General features: G+C 34.8%; 2 protein-coding genes across 2 annotated transcripts; one reads left to right on the top strand and one right to left on the bottom strand.

Annotated features, from left to right (window-relative positions):
- Nucleotides 1–4,400: 4,400 nt before the first annotated feature.
- LOC143625717 (pathogenesis-related leaf protein 4-like) lies at nt 4,401–4,880 on the bottom strand. The gene has a single exon (XM_077095977.1). It carries the CDS (start codon nt 4,878–4,880, stop codon nt 4,401–4,403), a length of 480 nt encoding a protein of 159 aa, XP_076952092.1.
- A 12,277-nt stretch (nt 4,881–17,157) lies between these two features.
- LOC143625723 (uncharacterized) lies at nt 17,158–23,571 on the top strand. Its single transcript, XM_077095984.1, has 5 exons — nt 17,158–17,227; nt 17,708–18,396; nt 18,496–18,761; nt 22,591–22,834; nt 23,533–23,571. The coding sequence occupies exons 1-5, from the start codon at nt 17,158–17,160 to the stop codon at nt 23,569–23,571; spliced, it is 1,308 nt and encodes a 435-aa protein (XP_076952099.1).
- The last annotated feature ends 1,166 nt before the right edge of the window (nt 23,572–24,737 follow it).

Genomic DNA, 24,737 nt, shown 5'->3' with positions numbered 1-24,737 from the left:
AAATATTTCATAAACATATATTTTATGAGTTGATTTATACTTTTTTTATACATTTAAATATATTTAATTTAATATGCCTTATAAGACAAATTACTTAATTAAAAGCATTCAAAATGTTAAACCAAAAAATCTGTTTCAATCACATTCACTATTTGCGTTTTCCAAAAATCATTTAGGATATTGAAACATATAATATTGTTTTTATCAGTTGTTTACATAATTTCAATATTATATTAACTTAATTAATTTTATTAATATACAAATACAACGAATTGGGGTTATATTGGCGTTACCTGTTGGTTTGTACATAATTAAAGTGTTTATTATGTTTTATATTCAAAACAATAAAGCTATACCAATTTTTTTAAAAGTACAATTATAACCTTTTTTATTAAAATATTTAAATTCATTAAGATTCACGCCTTAATATAATATAATTTAATTGAAATATTTATTATTTGTAACTTAATCATGCTCCTCGTTACATTTCAAGGATATTCTATTTTCACATTAATTTGAAAAAATAGTTAATCCGGTTAAAAGCCATTTATTATGCTTCATAAAATCTGAAATTTTTGGCTCTTTTTTTCTTCTTCTATAAGTTGTTAATATATATATCAATTAATTAGAAATTCCAATAGCTTCCCATAATATTAACTAATAACATGGGATTAGTATTCAAAATTTAAACATTCCTAATCCAATACTTGCAACTATTGTAAATAAGAATCACTACATTCACTTTATGCAACTTTAAATATTCTTATATTCTACTAACTTGCTGTTATTTAAACATGACTTTAAGGTTAGTATGTCTTTATTATTTTCCTGGAAAATACATTCATATGAAATGAAACAAATCATTTTTTTATATTTTAGTTTTCGGTTTTATATGTTGCTTGATTATACAAATGTAAAATATAAATTAATTAAAAATTTGTCATACATAGAATATTTATGACAACAAATTTATCATGATCAATCAATTTCAAATTCTAAAGATTATAAGGATGATTATATCATCAAAGCTCAAGTAATCTAGTTTTTGAGATTATCATGTTTTTTGGATAAACATGAGCAGATGATCTCAAATGACATCATATTAATTAATTAAAAGGTATGAAATTTTATGTGCATGGATATTTTTTTTGTTGTTTTCATGGATAAAGTATCATTTATTTGGGTTGGAATGCACTTGAAGAACCTTATTTGTCACACTAAAGAGTTATAATCAGTCCTATTTGTTACCTTATCAAGAGTTATAAGCAGATATGGACTAAAGATTTTGATTTTTGATAAATAGTGTATACCGACCAATACAATCACAAATGTAGTATACAAGGAATGTTTTATTTATTTGCAACATATTTGTATAATTTCTGTTATTTTAATGTAAATTGTAATTTATTAACATTATGTGATCATTTTTTGTTGATTGTATTTCACTTAACGGTTAAGTTTAAATTTTCATCAATTAACTGTGTAAATATTGGCATCACTAAAATTTGTTCTCCCCCAACCCGTGTATTACAACGGGAGTAAAAGCGGCAAACATAGTTCATATAGATTAATTAAATTAATATAGCAAATTATATATTCAAAAAAAATATTAAAATCCACCTAAATAAGCTCGCGTAACATGCGGGCTAAAAGCTAGTCTCTCTCTCTCTATCTATCTATCTATCTATCTATCTATATATAACTTATCTGGTTCTTTAATCTGGTTTAACTGATCCAGCTAGTCCTACGGATATACCAGGTAATAAGTACGTCATTGCCAACACCCCATACGACCACACCACGAAGCGCGGACTCATTTGCTAGTTATTAAATATGCACTATTTGTTAAATTGTAAATTTAAATGATTACTTTTTTTTTCATATATGCAGTAAAGTTAAGCATATTATTAATTAATTGTATTGCGTGTGTTTTGTGAAACTAAATAAAATGGACTTAACCGAAATAAAGTCATCAACAGGTCATTCGAACACAATTTGCTAAAAATAATAAATTGAATAAAAACATATTAAGTCTGTGTGAAATGTCTCAAGTTTAGTGAACATAAAATATTATATTTCTGGACCATTAAAAGTGTGCCTCAGAAAGATGAGTTTCTCAGAGCATTCTCATCTCAATCCCTTATCTCTAAATAAAAAATTATACTAAAACTCACTACATTTTTTCTTTTTGTTTCAATTAAATAATACCTTTTATACTTTTTATCATTACCTTTTCTCTTTCATTCACTCAAAACCACTTTCAAAAATATATTAAAAAATTATAGGGGATGAACAGTAGCTTTTTAAATATACAGAAAAATCACTACTTTTTCTAAAATATAAAAATTTTTCACTCACAACACCCTGAATCACTCTCTAAATTATAAAAACACACCTCACATAAAATAATGGGTTGGATGAGAATGCTCTCATAATCCCCAATTTTTAAATGTTTTAAATATTTATGAATGTTTTAGGTGAAGAACACTTGTCAAAACCGGCATCTTTTCAACAACCTTGGAAATGCGATGTGTTAAGTTAAGATTGTGAAATGCCTGGACAGGATAGACATCAAGAAAAATGTAGAGTCGTCATGATTGTTAACCTGGTAATGGGGCATAAAAGTATTGATAGATCTATTGGGTTGCGTCCTGTCCGTCGATCAGTCGCTCTAGTAACTGAAGGTGACAAATACTTTGAGTATTGTAGGCGTTGATTATTGACTTAATATCATGCATGTGCTATATTCTTAGCAAGCTTATGAACCTACAGTTTTAGTAAATAATTTGTCGAATTTTACTTTAGTAAAACTAAAGAAAGATGAAAGGGTAAAGTTAAAGTAAACTTCTGCTGCTATATTTTTGGGGTGTGACATTCATAATGCTAAGAATGTTCAAGCCATAATGAAGATATTATCATATGGCAGGAAAATTAAAGAACAACTCCTCTACTCATGAGAAAAACACAACCTTGTTGAAGACGTAGATTCCTATCTTAAACTAGTACATAAACTGATAAAAGTCTAGTTTACGAGGGAATATTAGAATATATAAAATATACTTTTTATTTCATTAATATGATGTATTATATTAGTTAAGATTAAGGATATGTTTGGTTGGAAGTAATGGGATGAAGGAGGAATGGAATAGGAGAAGGAATGAAATTGATAAGGAAATAAAATGGATCATTACCAACATGGGCAATGGTGGTGGTGGTGGCTGTGGCGGTCAGGCAACATGGGCGATGGTTGTGGTGGTAGGGGTGGCGGTGGTAGCATTGGTAGTGATGGCGATGTTGGGGTGATAGCAGCGGTGGTGGTGGTCAGGCAGCGACTGTGGTGGTGCCGGTGATAGCCACGCGGAGGCTGTGACAATGGTTGCGGTGGTTATGGCAACGATGGTGGTGGTGGTGTGGCGGTGGTTGCGGTGGTGGCGATGGTAGTGCTGGTGATAAGGTGGTGGTAGTGGTAGCGCTGGTGGTAGGTGAGGCGACAGCGATGGTGGCGGTGGTGGTGGCGAAGGTGGAGGTCAAATGGTGGTGGTGGAGATGGTGGTGGTGGTGGTTGTTAAGTGGTGGTGTTGTTGAGAAAGTAGGGTGAAGGAGGAATGAAATGAAAAAAAGAAGGGGATGAGAAGGAATGGTTTTGATGGAATGAGATTCTATGCGTAATGAATGATTCCATTCAATTGAGCAATCAAACATCACTTTCTTCATTCCCGTGCAATGAATTATTTCATTCCCCCTGTCATTACTTCATACCAAACGCTACCTACGTAACGTACCGTCATACCGTTTCCAAAGGATGCGTAGGTTCGCATTAGAGTTATATGCATTATCTTTGTTAACGATTCGTTGGGTGATCAATCCCACCGATTGATTCAATCAATTCAAATTATCTGCATATGATCTTTAAAAGATCATAATTTGACATGTGATTAATATTCTGATCTTTAAAAAATCATAATTTGACATGTGATTAATATTCTGCTTGATTACCAACAAAAAGATGCTTGAGCATCGTTTTAAATTATTTAAAACAAGCTGTCTCAAACATTTTTTACTATAAATTTCTAGCATAGCGTACGTAATATATATAAATAAAAGTATATAAAAAATCAGGTTAAATAGTCATGTTCGCGTTAACTCATAAATACATGTGTCATGATTCAATTCATATGTAAGGCACGATTATCGGATACGTATAATGTTCTACCAAACAACGTGCAAAAAGACCGGTTAAACACACCTAAATTAGAAATATAAAGTTAAGATTATGCATTTAGAAGTAACTTAATGTCTCCAGTGACCCCATTTTTATTCCTTCTCATCTGAATATACATATAGTTCAGAACATAAGTTTATTCGTGAGTTTTATTTATAAGTAACAGCATGCATATTAACTAGTAAGGAGCCTGCCCAATATAGTTTCCACGAGGATAATAGCTGCAAATTACGAACCACCAATTATTATTAGTGCATTGAACTCTAGCACAGCCAAGCTGATTTGAATTACGCCACACTACTTGAGTATAGTGTCCACAGACATGCCCGCTAGCACACGTATTTGTCGTATAATTATAATAAGTTTTCTCTGCTACCCATAAATTAACAGCTGCAGTGCCAGTGAAAGTACCACTACCCTCGGCGAGGTTCTCGCCATAAGGTCCACCAGAGTGGACAAGGTTGCAGTCTCCTATTCTTTGGTTAGCATAGTTCTGTGCATAGGCAGCAACAGTGGCATTCCACACCATATTTCCGACACCAACTTGGGCGCGTGCAGCATTGTGAGCATTTAAGTAATCTTGTTGGGTGTTTTGTGCATGGCTAATGGCAAAAGTTAGGAAACAAATAAGTGAAAGTGAGAGTTTGAATGACTCCATTACTGGCTAAATTGTTAATAATTGGTATGTGTTTGCTGATGAATTTCAAAAAGGCTATTTATAGAATGTTTGGGCTATTATAATAACAAGTTAATTGTCATGTGCAAAGATCAGTAAGTTAAGCATACTATTCTAAGTGAAGTCAATTACAAAACTTTCCCTTTGCGCATTACTGCATTATGTCCTTTGCTTCCATCCTTGAAATTACTCAAGTTGGTGGCGCATTCATCCCCCATTTGTTTATGTTAAGAAGTGATGACATGATGTGTGCATAAAACTACTATATTTGTTTAATTATGTTTGTGTATATTTATTTATTTTAAGTTTGTACAAACAGAAAAACACGAGCATGCTAGAATAATAAATGAAACAAGTTCCGCCTCAAACTTTTAGCCTAGCTGATAATTTCGAGCTGAGCTCGAACGACTCCTGACCACCATAATCTGCCATTCTCATCTTCGATCTTCACACTAATTTATCTTCTTTTATTGCTAAGTGCTAACACTAGTTTGTGACCCGTGTACAACACGTCTAATTTAAAAATATAAAATTTAATAAATAATCGGTATACAATAAACAATAAGCCTATCAAGCATTGTTAATACCCCGTCGTATCATAGTCTTTACAACAGTTTTAAAATAAACAATATGTTTTTATTTTTGACGGGTTATAAATTTTTAACACGAATTAGAAAACCGAAAACTAAGAAAATACCATTGAAATATTTATCAATACACTTTCTTAGAAAAGTTATAAAGAACAAATGTTTTATTTTCGTAGCAACACACTTTATTATTTGAAGTCAACATAAGATAACTTGAAACGTAAATCATACATGCTTGCTATTTATTTAATTAGACCTTTAAAAACCTGTCTATGCAGAATGATAGCAATGAAAATTAATGAATTTGTATACGACACCCGATGTGTATGATGTTTACACGGAGTAAATATCTATTCAGTTTGAATTATTATAGACAATAACTGGTATGGTAGGTTAAAACCTCTCCTCAATAACCAGCCTAAGGAATCGACGAGCAACAATGTTTCTAATATACTAATATGACAAGCCAACCTTTATGTTACTAAAAGGTATTTAAAAATAACTCTACATAAATTATATAATTGACTCGTTAACTTTTGTATCAAACTTGATAATTAATTTAGTTTATGTGTTTGATCTTAAGTCTTTTTAAAGTATAAGTAGCATTAATGTTTTATTAAAAAAAATCTTGTACGTGTTGTTCCCAATTTTGAATTACTTGACCTACCAATACTACTATCGATTAGATGATACTTCTATTTGCAGTATAGTATTTGTGAAAGACATTGCAAACTAACAAGGGTTGGGGTAGTGGGATACGTAGGGGTGAGCAATTCGCGGTTTCGAACCGCTAGAATCGGAGAACCAGAACTGAACCGCTAGATCCAAACCGTATTATTGTATTTCAGGTCCGGTTCCGGTTCTTAAATTTGGCTGAAAACGGTTTCCGGTTCGGTTCCGGTTAGAACCGATGGTTTCGGTTATAGAACTGCTAGAACCGGGCTAGGTTTAAACTTTGAAGATTATATTTAATATCCTGTTTATTTAGTAGGCTTTCATATTTTTATGTACGAGCAACCATCCACGTTCTCACTTTCCCGGTTACATTATACCCGTTACAATATCATAAACAATAATCATCTTTCACAGCCCTAAATCTGTTTTAAAAAGTAATTGTTTTCTGAAATATTTTGAGTTATTCTAATCTATTTTCAATCCCTTTCATTAAAATATAATATGTTGATATGATAATGTTTTATTTTATGGGTTGTCGCTTGTTTCTTGCACCTTCTAATATTTCATATTTATAATCTTAATTGAAAACTGGTTCTAGCAAGAACCGTTTACACAAGAACCGTTTAACTCGGTTCTGAACCGAACCTAAACCGTTAAAATACGGTTCGGTTCCGGTTCTTATATTTAGCATTTAATGGTTCCGGTTCCGGTTCCGGTTCCAGTTCGGTTCTCGCGGTTCTGAACCGTTGCACAGCCCTAGGGATACGGTTTTGGTGGGTGAGAAGGGGAAGGGTTTTGTGCCAAGGGGGGTTTTAAATAAAAGTATAGTTTTTGGTTTAACTAATCAAACGAATTCCGTTTTTATAATTTTTTTTATCAGGTTTAATCCGATATTGAATTCCGGATAATACATGCCTAAGAAACTAATTTTTGGAAATAGTTTGTTTCGGGCTCATCGATGTCCTATATAGTGACTTTTGTTCGCTTATCTTTTAAATTTCGCGATTTTAATCTTCTAAAAATAACTTTATACTATATCACTAATATTTTTATAAAAATTTTAAATCTTTCAAGTTGTTACTGACATATTTGGACTTCTATCAATTTTTAAGTCGTCACCGGCGGTTGTTTTGCAGAGTGTTTACAACGCCCCACAATTTGAACTTTTCAAATGTAACTAAATGTATCTCAAATACTTTTGAAGTTTTTGGACTAAAATAATATCACTTATTTATTATATTATTTTATTTACGTAAATACGGATTACATTATTACCAGATTAGGCTTAAAATAGTCAGATGGCACACTGTGAGAATTGGGCATGTCACGCAAGTTGCACGCCACTGTTGTACAAAGTTGTGTAGAGCACACCACGTCATGTTCTACATGCCACGTCGGCAGGTGTGCAAATTAATGGTGCTTCACGTCCTATAAGGTTTCACTTGTGTGTCTTATTTTAAAGGAAATAATAAATTTGGACTGCTCCTATATGTAAATCATTCAAGTTTTTTGTCCCTCTTCTATTGACTCTCACTTCTTCCAGTTAATTTTGTTTAATTTTAGATAGTTTTATCATGTTCAACCACCCAACTTCAAGATCGTTTATCCATCCATATCATACAATTATAAAAAAAGAATATTAAGTATACAAAAAATTATATAGTATACTAAACTAATATATATATATATATATGTGGCAGATTCAGAAATTTATTTTACGAGGGTCAGAAATTTTTAAAGGTAAAAAATTATTGCTATATGCATATATAATTTTTTTCGATTCAGATCGGGTCGGGTCGGATCAGTTTGTGTTACAAAGTAAAAAAAAAATCAAAATAAATTTAAACAACATTGCAAAAGTGCATTAAAAATCATACTGTTTTACATTTTTTACTTCATTAAAACTCAACCTAACTACCTCACAAAAAAAAATATGGATGAGTTGATGAACAAACAAGAGTCGAAAATTCAGATGAACAGAATGTCAATTGGAGTTCGTCTACTCGTCTGATTTCGTCTGATTCGTTGGTCAGTTGTATACTTATGTTATATGTGATTTGATATTTATGCAAAACATATCATGTATACACAACATAAAAACTTACATGTACAACTTTGTTATCCATAAAACAAAATTCATATATTGATAAAATAAATTATAAAACTAGTAAAAAAGTTTAAACTAAAGAGAACTAAAAATGTTGAATTTTCGTTTAAAAAGTTTGATTTTTAAATCAAAATTAAGTTTTTAACTTACTTTTAAATCAAAATTAAGTTTTTAACTTACTTTTCCAAGATAGGTTTTTCATGCTTATATCCAATACACTTTAATTTATTATACACCTTATATCCAAAAGTCAAAACCGCATTTCCTTTATTCTTCTTCTTCACCAAAGAGTCTCTCTTCATCTTCTTCACCAAGATACATCTCTACTTGGAAAACCATTTACTTATTATCTTCATCTTTTTCTTTTTACTTCACTACTTTGCTTCCGTCACAAGTGTCGGTTTCAAAATTTCACAGGTGTCACACGGGATAAAATCAGATATATAACACTGAAAAAAAAAAATTTCACAAGGGTCGCCCGACCCCCACCCGCTAGGCATAGGTCAGCCCCTGATATAGACCCCCACCCGCTAGGCATAGGTCCGCCCCTGATATATATGCACGTCTTTTACATAAACAAGAATGAAAACAATTGTATTTTTATTTGCTAGGGATTTGTCGTGTAAAGTGTAACCCAGTTGGGGTAATTTGTCGTGTAAAGGCATAGGTCACAACTTGTGTAATTTTAAGAATTGAAGCAAGGTCCATAATGAAGTCATGCGCAAAGTGAAGTTTTGTAGTTGACTTTACTTGGAATAGTAGGCTTAAGTTACAGACCTTTGCACATGACAATTAAATTGTTACTAGTGGAGCTGCGCCGGAGGTTTCAGTTGATTGTGTTTTTGGCCCGTTTAGTACCCCATTATAGTAGCATCTGTTAGCACTTAATAGGTTTTTACTAAAGCTTTACTTATTTATATCTAGATTCATATTTAAACTTCCTTGCATCTCATGTTAAATTCACATTAACATGCCAAATTTCCTTGCATTTACATCTACATTTAGTTGCATCTCTTGGTATGCCAACCGGATCTAGTCAATTTTGTGAGCTGGAGTAGGAGGTCATTTTACTTGTTCTTGCAGGTATTCCTGGGACTTTGTTACCTTCATGAGTTGTTGTTAATCACAAAGGCCACTTGGTTTGTTGAAACGACATTCTTTGTTTTGGGTGGGATGCTAGTCCAGAAATCTGTACTTCTTTGGACCGTTGACGCCCGCAACAGATGTAAGGTCACTGAAAAATTAGCAACGGTTAATATTCGCAACTCCATTTAACACTAATCCGTTCACATCAGACAACAGAAACCCTAGTTATCACATTAAGTTTACCTTTTTTAGGTCTCTTAAATCTCCATTGAACATTGTACACCTTCTTAATGTGATGAATTGTAAGCATATTTCACCCCAGAAAAGAACCATAAATCTGCATCAAAATGATTTAACTCTTTTACTTTCATATGTACACAATAAGCTAAACTTACCTAAATTTTCAGCCAAAAACCAACCTTCAAAATCATCCTACCAATCTTCCAAAACATTTTGAGTTTTATCATCCTTCATTACAACAATGAGTTGCATGTAAAAGAATTGTTACAAATATTATGAAGGTTTTGAATTCGAGTTATTATTTCTCACTTTATTGTTTGTAATATAATCAAATTAAAAAAGATATAAACTATTGGATCAGATTAAAAACATGGATTAATATATTTGTGCATATAATTATTATTCACCTTATTTACAATAATAAAAAATAAAATTACAGAAAAACTTAACAGCTAAATAATGAGCTGCACTAACGTTCCATCCTCCTGTGTATTCATTAAACTAATCAAGTGGAAGTTTTCTAGCCAAAATAAGGGTTAAAATCACATCATATTGTTCATCAGCAGTCAACCTTTTATCTCTCAAACTTTCCAGTACTCGTATTGTTAACTCCTACTATATATATATATATATATATATATATTACTTAAAACGACAGAGTTGGGTACTAAGGTATGAAGTAAATGACCAAATTAACATTATATTAAAGCTACTGATATCTAAAACTAACTACATCAATTAGTTAAGAATAATACTTCCAAAATCTCTACTACAACAACTAATCACACCATTTGCATATAGATAGCTGAAAGAAAAACAAAACTGAAGAATCTGATTCTAATGACCGGTTATTTTGACCCAATGATTATCGGCAATAAGGGGTTAAATTCAATCAAATTCATAGAAATAGAGAAGAAAACAAACCTAATGCAAAAAAGAAGGAAGCAGCAGCGCCGCTGCCGACAATCGCAACCTACCTCTTCGCCCTCACCGCTAATTAATTTGGTTTTCTCATTTAGAGCAGTCGAAATCAATGGCGTGTGAAGGAGGATGACATAAATCAGCAGCTGGATTGCCGAAAGAGATGAACTCGTTTGAAGATCATCTTCATCTGGGGATATTCTTTTGCTCTTACCTCTTTCTATGGCCACCTGCACATACATTCAACACCTAACTTGAAGCACGTGGAAAGCAAAAGCGTTGCTGAAATTCCCAAAACGCCCTTGCTACTGTGTCACGCCCATTTGTTACTAAAATACCCTTAATAACTCAAACATTCTATAAATAGCATTATGTAATTCATCATCAAATACATATCAATTATTAACTACTTAGCCTGTAATGTAGTCACTCAAATTCTCATTTTCACTTAGCATTCTCATTTTTACTTAGAGTCTGCTTGATATGAGGTAATAAAATAAATAAAGAAATAGAATGAGCGAGGTAATGGAATGGACAAAGAAATAAAATGGATCATTATCATTCTATTGTCTTGTTTGGTTACCATATAGGAATGAAATTAATCATCACTTTATATGATTTTTTTTAAATAGTAAACTACACACACATACTATTTTCATCAATTAATAGAGAAATAACATAACAATGATATAATAATTAAAAAATCTTCTCATAAAGATCTAAAAACAATAATTGCCGTATTAATTGTTTATTGGATTACATTGAAACAGAAGGCAAGCGGGCAACAAGCTGCGCCGCTACCCCTTTTTGAATCGCAAAACCTAATCTTTTAAAAACTATATTTGCTGATCTTGGAGTCATAACATTACAATGCATGACCCGCTGAACACGGGTAAGTAGCTCCACAACTTTAGGCGCGAGGAAACCAAAAGTGTCAAAAGCAAAATGAATAAATACATGTTGGTTGTCAAGACACACCTTTTCATGTTTTGCCACCTTACCTGAAGCAGCTTTTAATGCGGCTTGACCGACCGCGAAACCACTACTCCCTAAGCCCACCAAAGGAGAAACCCCTGTTAAATCCACACACACGTGTTTCCCTCCTATCCATCCAAACACCAAAATGTCAGCCGGTCGAAAAGATGATCTTCCCTCCGACGGGTCAGTCAGGAAATTCACAGATGCTTCTTTCTTAACAGAAATTCCATCTCGCCTGAATATATCAAAGAGCACATCCCTAACCAGATCGTGTTGGTACTTGAACTCCGGGAGCTCTTTACAGTGCATCACGTGCTCCCCATATGAGTCTAAACACGCTTTACGACAAACAGGACATATCTCATCATCCGGAAATAGAGGAATCATAAGGCGATACTTAAGGATACTACGATACTCCACTGGAGACATATGCTGGCTTAACCCATCTATAGGGATAGCAAGAAGAAAATCTTGAGCATGTGGTGCTTGTAGACACTCAAAAATGGCTTTTTGTCTGCTTGTCATGTTAAAGTGTGACTCTATGTCATGAACAATTTTACTAAAAAGAGTGCTCGCCAATGCATGCTGGGATTTAGAGGGGGCGGTCTCTTTGTTAGAGAAACTGCTAAAATCGAAGCTTGGAATCATGTCACGAAGACAAGCCAGAGCACAAGAATAATCAGAATCCATCCCATATATACCATTGTCTCGCAAAATGTGATCATGAAGCACCCACGATTGGGCTCTCGAGGCCACAAACGCATAAGAAGAAGCCTCTACTGCCGAATACAACCCCAAACCCCCATTCTTAATGGGTAAGGAAGCAAGTCGCCATTGGAGGTCTCCAAAGAAAGGACCTCCACAAACTACAATGTCCTCGATCGCCTCACGCAATCCCTTGTCAAAAAACACCGCTGCCTCCATCATGTGTACAGGTTGGCATGTTCTCAAACCGAAGAAAAGTTTAGCAATACCATACATGATCGAAGCAAAATTAACTCACTCTGCGGGTCACCAAGTTTTGGGAGAAGACGCATCAAATTTTTATAATATAATTATAAAAATAATAGTTATATTATAATAGAAAAGTAGCATCGATAACGAAAATGATAATTATAATAATGATAATAATTATATTGTAATAGAACAAATAATATTGATAATAAAATAATATTATAATATTAATTATTATTATTATTATTATTATTATTATTATAATAGATGTCTCTTATTATTTCATTCCTTGAAGTAATGAAAAAAAAATCCTTATCTCAAAGAATGAAAAAATCTATAAATGGAAGAAATTATATTTCTTTGAAATGATCTATTTCATTGATAAATGACAACCAAACATGCCTAATTCCATCCCTTTTAAATAATCCATTTCATTCCAATTTCAATTCATTTATACCAACCACTACCTTAGTTGTTTTCTAACTCTTGTCATTCCACAACACCCATGCACAAAACACCCAACTAGATTACTTAAATGCTCACAATGTTGCCCATGACCAAGTTGGTGCCAGAAACATGGTATGGAATGCCACTTCCTATACTCAGAACTAGGATATAGCCCGTGCACTACATGGATGGTTAAAAAAATGCAACACAAAAAAAATAAATTTAATAATATACATAATAGCATACCTTATGGATTCATAAGATATAATTATGATAATAAAATTTTATAATTAATAAATATATAAAATCTGTTAGAACATAATGTCTATTGCTAGGGTCTTAGATGTACTAGATATGATTGTATTGGGCTAAAATGTCAAATGTATAGTTTGTGTTTGTTAGTAAACGCATAAGTCTTCAAGTCAACGCATATCATATGCGGCGTATATGATATACGCCGTATATCTTATACGAACTTGATGAGCCTGTTCATGTTTCCTATAAATAGGGGACTTATGCGTTTCTACTTAGACTTTTGGTAATTGTAAGAGAGAGAGAGAGAGAGAGAGTAGAGAAAGAAAGTGTGCAAAGTGTCATATCATGTATTGTTTCTTGATATATACGAAAATGAGCTTAATGTTTACTTGGATGTGTTCAATCTCAATGGATTCCGCACTCTGAAGTACAAGCTGTAACAAATAGAGATCCTTATTGTCATTTACTTCATGACCGCATCCCCTTTTCAAGTGGTATCAGAGCTTATTGGCTCGTTATTAGCTTGAACACTTCAAGTTTTCAAGGTTTTTCTTTCTACATTCAAATTCCATCGTCAAAAGTTCTTCAAAATTTCACATATTGTTCTCTACCTATCCGTGACAAACCCTACCAAAGTTCATTCAATTCCTACATCATTTACATCTTCAAAAGCCAAATTTACCAACAACATGAAATTCACCGGATATGTGTTACCTACGTATATGTTGATCAACCATAACATATACGGCGTATAACATATACGCCGCATATGCTATACTGAGATTAGATATACGTTGGTTTGACATATACGTTGATCATTCTTGTTGTTCTAACATATCCGTTGACCTCACACTTATACGTTGACCCACAGTGACCAGTTTCATATCTGTTACAAGAGACATATCCGTTTGACCAAAAGGTCGACTTTATTCGATATGGAAAACCTAAGTGCGTTCGTGTCACAGCCGTCTATTCTACTTCAGAATATTAGTTTGGAAAATGAAATGGGAACTTCTAACAAGCCTCCTAAACTTCTTAGAATGCAAGACTATCCTTCATGGGCTGACAAATTCGAGACGTATGTTCAAGCGTTGAACTATGATACATGAACTGCCGTGGAGGAAGAGTATATAATTCCCAAGAATGAAAATGGAGAAAATTACATATTATCTCAGATTGCTGATGCAGATAAAGATTCATTTCTTAAAGAGAAGAAGATGTTGAATCTCTTTCAACAGTCCATCTAAGCTGAGATCTTTCAACTTCTGCAACACAATGGTTCTTGTTACTCAATATGGCAAGCGTTGTTGAATAAAGATCGTGGAAATCCCGACATGAGAAAGAGCAAAATTGCTTTGCTAAAGAAAGTATTTGACATATTCACTCAAGTTAAGGGTGAATCATTTGCTCAATTGGTTGAAAGATACTGTTATCTTGTGAATGAGATGAAGGGGCTGAAGATTGACAAGCCTGAGTATGAGTATATAGATAAACTTGCAAATGCTTTACCTGGAAAATGGGGCACTTTTATCTTGATTCAACAATCAAACCCCATTGCTTATGCCCGTCTGAATTTGGCAAGCTTTATCGAGAAACTTGAAGCTCATGACTTGGAACTGAGAAAGAAACAGAAGATGGAATCTACAGTCGTATCACAAGATGTGGGATTGTATTACAAAAATTCTCATTCAAGTGTTACTCCAAATCCCAAGATTCCTAATGCATTTTGTGCTGAGTCAATTAGTCAAGCTTGTGTTACCAATATTGCTGCTACTCCTCAATATAGTAGTAGTTATTCTGGAACAACTCCAATTACTCAAGATTCTAGTTTAAAGGAACCTGATGTTATCCAATGCAACATAGTAGTGAATCTGAAGAATACTGGAAATATGACCATTGACACTATCAAGGAAAACATGGCTTTTCTAGGATCTCTTCTAGAATCATATGAGTGTTTGGTGGCGGGTCGTATTGAAAATTACAACATGACTAAAGAGGATTATGACCAGATAGACCCGGAGGAAATGGAGATGATTGACATAAGATGGTGCATGGCTAGTGTGATAAGAAGGGCACAAATATTTAAAGATATTACTGGTCGAAACTAGCTTGATGGTACGACTTCTAAATTAGGCTTTGACAAGTCTAAATTAGATGTTTTCGTTGCAAAGAGAAAGGACATTTCAAGAGGGAATGTACTAGCAAAAGTGTGGATGACAATGCTGCTAATCCTTTTGGACGAGATTACTATAAACAAGCTATATATCATCGTCCTCACAGCAAAAGGCAGCCACAGCCCAAGTTGATGAAGGCTTCAATTGGAGTTCGGTATTCCAAGCAAATGTAGCTCAAGTGGTTGATGAGGACAAAAAGGAGGTTATTGCTGAAAGTGAGATCAAGATGGATAAAATGGTTGATGACAAGGATGAAGTTGAGACTGAGACTCAAAAGTCTAATGATACAGTTGAAGACAAGAATGTGAATGAAGATAGCAACAATGAGAAAGACGTTGTTTGTGATACTTCTGATGATGAACTTCCTCGAACATATGATAAAGTTCATGAAGTTCCTTCTGATTATCTTATCTCATTATTTCCTCTTGATATTGTTGAAATTTTTGCAGGTTGGTTTTATGAGGAGGATGTATCATAAGGAAAAATTGATTTTGGTGTGGAAGAAAATGATGAAATTCAAGACGACATCAAGTCAGAAGATGAGCAGGAGTTCGTTTCTATTGATGAAAAGATGGTTGAGAATGAGTTTGAAGGAGTGGTAGAAGACATCACTGATGTTGACTCAGAAACTGCAAGTGAAGAAGTAATTGATCAAGCGTTTATGGCCAATGAGGTAATTCTAAACTCAAATCTATGTGTAAAATGTGAATTACCATGCTATGAATGTGAATTTAAAAATCTAGAAATCAAAGAATTAAAGAGACACTATGATAAATCTTTGTTTGATTTAAATGTTGTTAATGAGGCCTACATGAAGCTTTAATCGTGTGAAAAGGGTCTTTGGGAAAAGATTTTACAAAACCAAAAGACAATTTCAATGCTTAAGCACACGGTTGAAGACAAAGAGATTGCCATTAACAGACTTATTGATGAAAACGCAGCACTCAAACTTGAGCTTCAAACACTCAAGATTGAGACTGAACGAGTTAACCTGAATTTGGTAAGCTACGATGCGTCGTCATATGTACTTGATCACATTATCCCCAAAACATCATCAAAAAGTGAGGATAATGAGACTGAGAACTTAAGAGAAGATTATTATGCTGTGCCTCCACCTTTGTGGAATGATTATGTTCCAAAGAAACCAAAAGGTTTGAAAAAGGCACTCAATGTGGAAATAAACATGCCACAACATGATATTTCTAAGTCGGTTGTTGATAATGAGAGTTCTGGTTGTGATTCTGCAACTGGAATAAAAATGGCAGAAACTGTTTTGAATGAGGAAGTGGAGCCTCTAGACACATGATGGGTACTCTTTACTTGCTAAATGATGTAAAATCAATAAGAGGAGGGTATATCGGCTTTGCTGGTAATCAAGGTGTATAGATTGTTGGTGAAGGAACCTTAACAAATGGAAAGGTTACATTCGAGAATGGATAGTGGAGCCTCTAGACACATGACAGGTACTCTTTACTTGCTAAATGATGTAAAATCAATAAGAGGAGGGTATGTCGGCTTTGCTGTTAATCAAGGTGGACAGATTGTTGGTGAAGGAACCTTAACAAATGGAAAGGTTACATTCGAGAATGTCAACTATATTTCGGAGTTGGAGAATAATCTACTTAGTATATCACAGATTTTTGATGAACAATTCTCTACACACTTTACTGATCGAGAGTGTTTGATTTTGAAACCGGGTTTCAAAATACCTGAGGAATGGATCATTATGCGTGCTCCTCGTGTGAATGATCTTTCATGAATATGAGTTCGACATCTACTTCATCAGGGTCTGCACAGTGTTTCATCTCAAGAGCATCTGAACAGGAATCTGTATTATGGCATCAAAGGATGGGACATATAAGCTTGAGAAAAATGAACCACCTGGTTCACAGGAAACTGGTAGAAGTAGTTAACTTGAGAAACTTTCAATTGACTGAAGAATGTTTGGATTGTAATAAGGGAAAGCAAACGAGGAAACCTCATCCAAAGAAACTTGTCAACTCCATCAACTTACCTTTTGAACATCTTCATATGGATCTATTTGGTCCAGTTAATGTCAAAAGTATCACAGGCGAATTGTATTGTCTTGTGACTACTCAAGATTTTCGTGGGTGATGTTTTTGGAATCTAAAGATGAGACATATGATTCCCTTATGGTTTTGTTCAAGAAACTGGAGACATTGTATAACCTACCAATTCATCGTATCAGAAGTGATAATGGGACGGAATTCAAGAACAACAAAATGCTTGAGTACTGTAACGAACGGGGAATTTTTCATGAATTCAGCGCTCCTTATACTCCACAACAAAATGGGGTTGCTGAACGAAAGAATCGGACTTTGATTGAAACGGCTCGAACTATGCTTTTTGATTCAAAATTACCAGTTAACTTTTGGTCTGAAGCAGTAGCGGCAGCTTGTTATACGCTTAATCAAGTACTTACAGTAAAGAGATTTGGTAAGACGTGTTTTGAGCTTCTGAATCGTCGGAAACCCAATCTGAAGTGGCTTGAACCTTTTGGGTCGATATGTACTGTTCTTGAACCAACTGGGAAATTTGGTCCTAAATCCATGGAAGGATTCTTTGTGGGGTATGCTAGTCCACTCAAACGTGTTTACTTACCTAGCCTTCACATGATCGTACAAGTTCAAAACGTTGACTGTCAACGATACACTCCTACCATAAAAAGACCAGGAGATTCAAGGCTGTTTGATTATGAGAGTCTATGGGTAAGTTTTCAACTCCCGGAGGAAGAATCATCCGAAGAAACTTTGATGATGATATACAATCAACAATTGTTGGAAAATCAAGAACCTGTGACTAAAGAACCTGTTTCTGTTTCTCAAAATGTTCCTGAAAATGTTCAATCCGATGATGTTCCAGAAACTGTTCCAGTTTTTGATGACGATGGTGACACAGATGAGGAGATAATCGAAGCAATCTCTCCATCCATTTCTCATGCTGAAGAGAATGTTACAAATCTTCAAACCGAAGTGTCAGTACCTTTAGAGGTGGTCCCGAGAACTGTATCTTATCATCCAGAGGAGAATATTATAGAAGATCTAAATGCTGGAGTACAAAAAAGACGAAAACTTGATCAGAATCATCAGTGTTTCTATACTCATATTTCTCCTTTACAAAATCGATTCTCATTAAATTGTTTTATTTCTCAGGTAGAACCAAAGACGTACAAAGAGGCACTAACAGAAGAAAGCTGGGTGAATGCAATGCAAGAAGAGCTTATGCAGTTTGAGAAGCTCGGGGTCTGGAGATTGGTAGACTTACCTGAAGATAAAAAGCAGATCAACACCAAGTGGGTGTTTAAGTGCAAAAGGGATGAAAATGGTATTATTGTAAGAAACAAGGCAAGACTTGTTGTGTTGGGATTTAACCAGAGGGAATGTATCAATTATAACGAGGTTTATGCACCAGTTGCAAGGCTAGAGGCTATTCGGATATTTCTAGCATTTGCTTCTTGGAAAGGCTTCAAAGTTTATCAGTTGGATGTGAAGTCAGCATTCCTTAACGGGAAGATTAGTGAAGAAGTCTACGTGGGACAGCCACCGGGGTTTGTCGATCCGATCCACAAAGACAAAGTGTATCTCCTTGATAAAGCCCTTTACGGTCTCCATCAAGCCCCGAGAGTTTGGTATGAGACATTGTGTGACATTTGAGCCAAAACCAGGTACACCTCAGTACGCAATAACCGATTAAGCAAATAAACGCGTATTACGTAACGATCGAAAGATTAACCGAACGGGTCTGGTTATGACCCAGATATCCCAGGGGGGCCATCTATAAGTGATATGTGATTAATATAAGCTAATATACTAGTAATATGGCCTTAGTTCGATAACAAACAAGTTAAACGAAAACATGCTCGTTTAACTACCCACTATAGATTTAAACGCGAAACATAGTCACAAACCAAGAATTGTATCATCTGTTAAGCCGAAAAAGATTTACCAAACACTTATTTGAAATTTTTTAAGCGATCTATGAAAATATTTTCAATTTTTACAAACGTATAGTATGTTTTTATAAATTTACACAAAACTAGCCGAAAAACACTCGTTTTCGCACAGTTTGACGCACCCGATATGTTTTTTCGCGCCAAAAACAGAACCCGAAATAAATTTGGACTTGGGCTTTCACATACGGGCTTGAAAAATCAGATTATTGGGCCAAAATGGGCCCAAGGGGAGCCCAAGAAGGGGTCCGGCCGTAATTAAACCCCCTAGGCACCTTTTGTTTTATATATTAAACCAAGAGATATTTTGGCAAGAGAACTTGTGAAAAACTTCTGGAAAAACCTTTCTTCATCAGAAAACTCTCAAGAACCCCAGGTAATTATGATTTACTTCATCATTTTTAGCTTGATTTAAGTATGTTTAATAACATATAAACATAGTTTAATTTCCATAAATCATTCCTAATCATGTAAAAATCCTAAAAATAATCCATAAACATGTTTTGATCATACACATGGTAAGAAACCTGGTTTGATACTTTTTTTTTGCCATAAACACGGATTAGAGGGTTGAAACGGCATTTTTACGGTTCAAAAGTTCGTTTTTATACCCTAGCCGAAACCCTAAGTCAAGGGCTGTTATGTTGATGAAAATTTGCTTGTTTTGTGATATAGGACTTGTATCTAGCCTGCATAGAAGCACAAGAGCTTGAAACCTTGATTAGAAAGGCGAAAACGAGCAAAACCCGCTAAGGTAATACCGAAACACGCGATTACGGGCTGTTTAGGTTAAGGTTGTGATATGCATATTTTTAGGTCTTGAACTTTTCCAGGGACATCAGGGACCATATCATTGAGTCCCTATTCAAATTTGGTAATTTTTCGACCATCCGAGAATATTTGGCGAATTTATTACCGAATTGGGACGTTTAATTGGGAAAAATTGTTAAAATGCTTCAAAAATTATGAACATTTTTGGGGAACTCATATTTAGTATATTTTTATCACATGAAATTTGAAGCATTTGGAGAAGTTTACGTGTGTCTTGTGCATATGCGTTCGTATGAGTTTTTATAGCCGAATTTGGTCCGAAAAGAATAGTGGACAAGGTTGTTATATTCTGGAATTGACACAGATGCTTTTGGGATACAATTTGAGCATGCAGGAATTTTTATGGAATTTTTTGGAAATCGTTTGGGATAAACGGACGATTTTCAAGCTAAATATAGCAGGTAAAATGAATTTTTATAAATTAATAAACCAGTAAATAATTCCAGAAATATTTTTATAAAAATCTACATATTTTATTTGATAAGTGGCTAAATTTTCATAATTTAATGATTAAAGGTTAATTAATTATACTAATTTGAAAGTTAAACAAACTCAATTCTGATAAAAATTGGCAAGTTCGTGATTAACGAATCTGCAGGAATATCAGAACACTAGGAGTGATCAAAAATCATATTTTTCGATTAATTAAGTAAAAATGAACTTTTTTTATGAGAAACCTGGACAATCTGGATAGATTGTGCGCGTTTCTCCTCAAATCAAACCGAATAAACGGAAACGGGCCCTATAGCGAATCCAGAACCCCAATATGTGATCTTTCTTTATAACCTAATCATTTTATTGACCAACACATTTACCCAAATTTACTTCCCCATAATTGTTTTCTGAACGCATAAAAGAGCAACTTGGCCCAGCTGGGAAAACGGGGAAACTGAGCCAAGTTCGGTTTTAAGTACTAGTCATTGACAACATCACAACCTAAGCCTATTGACATTTTCTGGGCGTTCCAGCTATACCCAGATTAGTTATACAGCCCAGTTTAGTATTGAGATTATAATAATATTAAAATATTAATATTATTATAATATTGATTATAGGAACTAGTGATAGCGAATTGAACAAACCGCGAGCTGACACAGTGCTGGGTATCTACTAAACAGTGAGTTTCATGACCCCACTCTTTAAACAGTTTTACGAACTTTTGGGATGAAAAACATGTTTGATTATGTATACATATCTAAAATTTGTAATGATGTGAATTATCTAAGTGCTAACACACGAAAGTCCCCACGATAACAGTGATTAACTTCGAGCCGGTGGCTTGTGAATAGTACTATTGGTTTGACGAACCCAAACGGAATCGGCCTGGTTGCCGTGTCACATAACGCCGTTTACATATGACCATATTTATACAAACAGGCTATGTAGTGTTAGACATAGCTACCGTGGCATGTTGTGGGCGGAAGGAGAGCCACAGTGGTTGATTGGGCGTGGGAAATGGATGCACGCAGCACAAACAGTCAAAGCGTCACTGTAGTTTAACATAATTACATCATTTACATACATACATACTTATTTCATGATTACAAGTGTTAACTTGTGAATATTCATAACTGTTTTCTTGAAACTCGTGAAACTCACCAACTCCAGTAGTTGACCCATTTTTAAACTGCTTTTCAGGATTACCAAAGTTAGAATAAAGTGATTCCGTGCTATCTATCGTGGAACGTGCTTGATGCTATGTGAATAAACGCAAGGTTATTAGTACGAATAGAATAGCTTAACGAACATATTTTGTTGTAACACCTAGTTTGTAAACAAAGATAGATCAATGTAATATAATGTAAATTAGTTTGTAATGTTTCTTTATAAACAATGTTGTTGATACCAGAGGTGTCTGTTACATTCCCGTTTTACGCTTCCGCATTGTGCTAGTCGGGGTGTGACAGAAGTTGGTATTAGAGCCATTGGTTTTAAAGGATTAGGTTATCCCTTAGGGTACCTAAAATATAACCGTAGGCTAGATTAACTCTGGGAAAATAATTAAATAATAATTTAATGTTATGTACTGATGGATGTTGGGATGAACTTGTAGGGCAAGTGAGTTATTGTGGTCTGGAACATAATAACAGACTTGCTTGTACGAGGGAGTTCGGGGAGAAATCGCGAAATGTGCAGATAGGTAAAACTGGTAACATATGTGTATAAAAAGTAATACTGAGTACGTATATATATATATATATATATATAAAACCCATACGTGCTTCTCTGAAACAAGATGTACGAATACTTGTACGTACGATACTGTCGATAATGGTAAACCTAATTATGAATATTATATTCATTTATATTCAATGTTAATTCTAGTTATATTTAAATTTTAAAATTTTAATAAAACTAATATTATATTTTAATATAATTAATATTAAATTTGGCTTAATTAACCAACCTTCCCTACAATAGTTAACACTAGTAATAAATATTATTCTTATAATTAACCTTTGTACAGAGGCATGGCAAGGAATAACGACTACGTACCGGAAGAAGAACCGGTGATATCTGTTGAGAAGGAGGATCCAGAGGAGGACCTAGAGGAGGATCTAGAGGAAGACCCAGAAGAGGATCCAGAGGAGGATGAGGAAGAGATTGAAGAGGAAGTGATTTGCAGAGAGCTACCCAGGAACGTGCCTGATCTGTCCGGCTACATATCCGATTTTTATCCACCCAGGTCACCATACAGAGGCCAGAACGAGGTTACTAGTCAGTATCGTTCACCTGCTAGAGTAGCCAGATCACCCACTCCACCTATCCACCTCCACGAGTCCGGCATACTGTTCGTATTAAGGTAACCCCGATTGACCCTGTCTTAATTCCATTTAGATCTACCCACTATTGAGGAGAACCTTCACGTCCTAGGGTAGATGCTTCATCTTCTCGTTCGTTGAGTATACCTACCTCTTACCTGACCTCCCAAACGTAGGAAACAACTCTTGGATGGCTGTCTTGACCGACCGTATGATAGATCACCCGATAGCCATAGCTAACATTAACCAGGGAAGGAGAGACGTGACACAGTGTTTATTGACATTGCAGCAGATAGTTCTGAACTTGCAGCAGTCAAATGCCTACCACCGTTGGTTTTTGGATAGGGTGACAGTCCGACTTTGGAGCTGTTACTGGGTGATTACGGTGTTGATATTTCTGTGTTTGTGGCTAGTCCATCGTTTGTATGGATAGATATAGGATGTTACAGATCTATGTACGTGGTCTTTTGACACTCCATGTATGTATATAGTAGTATGTTATGTTGACATGGAGTATGATTTTGTATATTATTACAAGCACTGACCCTTACAGGGTTAAGTCTAGCAGTCACTTAGTGACAGATTTTGATATATACAGGCAAGCACTGGCCTTTATCAGGCTAAGTCTATGTATCTTTTGTTATCAGTGTACAGAACAGTTTGTGAAATATCAGTTTGTTGTCTGATTACTCGTACAACATTTATTATGATTATTGCTACAATGTATAGTATACTGGAATTAGTATTAATTGGCTTATATGTGATTATCATTATAGAATGGCCCCAAAGAAAGCAACCCCTATGACTGAAGCAGAAATAGCCGAGATGATTGCTCGGCAAATGCAGGCAGCGATTTCACTTATTGTAACACAAGTAACTGCCGATGTAAACGCTAATATGCAAACAAACCAACAACCAATAAATAATGCTCCCTTAACCAACACTGAAACAGTCACAAATAACATTCCCCCACCTAATACAAACACCCCTCCCAATGCAAATAATCCCCCATCTAATACAAATAAAGACAACAACAATAATCCTCCACCGAACCCAAACAATAACAATCCTAATCCCACTCGTAGAGAATACTTAATCAAAAACTTTATGGCATGTAAACCGATCGAATTCAAAGGCATCAAAGGGCCAAACGGGCTGATTAAATGGATCGAGAAGACTGAATCTATTCTCAATATTAGCAATTGTCCACCCGAGAGTATTGTTAAGTATGTTGCCTCTACTTTTAGGGATCGCGCTTTGATGTGGTGGAACACTACAGTTCAGATAAAAGGTTAAGATGCAGTTAATCGCATGACATCGGCTGAACTCAAAACATTAATGCTAGAACATTTTTGCCCAAAGAATGAAATACAAAGGTTGGAACATGAACTCTAGAGTTTAGAGAAGAAAGGAGCGGATCACTTGGGATACACGAACCGGTTCAATGAACTGGCTCGCTTAGTACCTTGGTTAGTAACTCCTGAAGACAAACGAATTGAACGTTATGTTTGGAGTTTAGCCCCAAAAGTGAGGAGTTTGGTGAACTCCGTGGGTCACACATCATTTAAGAATGCCGTGACTCAAGTTGGTATGGTGACTTTTGATTTAGTAAGAAGTGGTGTATTGAGAAAAACCGGAGAATCATTGGGTATGAAACGAACCGACTACGGGACGAGATCACAAGGAGGATAATCAAGCAAATGTGCACGTCCGACAATAAGAAATTATGCTATAACTGGTTCAGATATGAAGCAAGACAGGTATAAGGGACCCTTGCCAAAGTGCGATAAATGTAATTACCATCATTCGGGAGAATGCAGATTGCCGGTATGCCAAAAATGTGGTCGAACAG

Source organism: Bidens hawaiensis, unplaced genomic scaffold (assembly GCF_021521415.1).
Source record: "Bidens hawaiensis isolate Kalapana, Puna unplaced genomic scaffold, B.hawaiensis_p1.1 tig00004199_1, whole genome shotgun sequence".
Lineage (NCBI taxonomy): Eukaryota > Viridiplantae > Streptophyta > Magnoliopsida > Asterales > Asteraceae > Bidens > Bidens hawaiensis.
The sequence above is the reverse complement of the archived record's forward strand: the minus strand, read 5'-3'. Positions and strand labels throughout refer to the sequence as shown.

What these genes read in the sequence shown, in the direction of transcription:
- LOC143625717 (XM_077095977.1), bottom strand. Translation starts at nt 4,880, where the DNA reads ATGGAGTCATTCAAACTCTCACTTTCACTTATTTGTTTCCTAACTTTT.
- LOC143625723 (XM_077095984.1), top strand. Translation starts at nt 17,158, where the DNA reads ATGGCATCAAAGGATGGGACATATAAGCTTGAGAAAAATGAACCACCT. An exon ending in TTCACAGGAAACTGGTAGAA is followed by an intron (nt 17,228 to 17,707) that starts GTAGTTAACTTG and finishes CAAAATTACCAG; the next exon opens with TTAACTTTTGGTCTGAAGCA. An exon ending in CATACAGAGGCCAGAACGAG is followed by an intron (nt 22,835 to 23,532) that starts GTTACTAGTCAG and finishes TTTTGTTATCAG; the next exon opens with TGTACAGAACAGTTTGTGAA.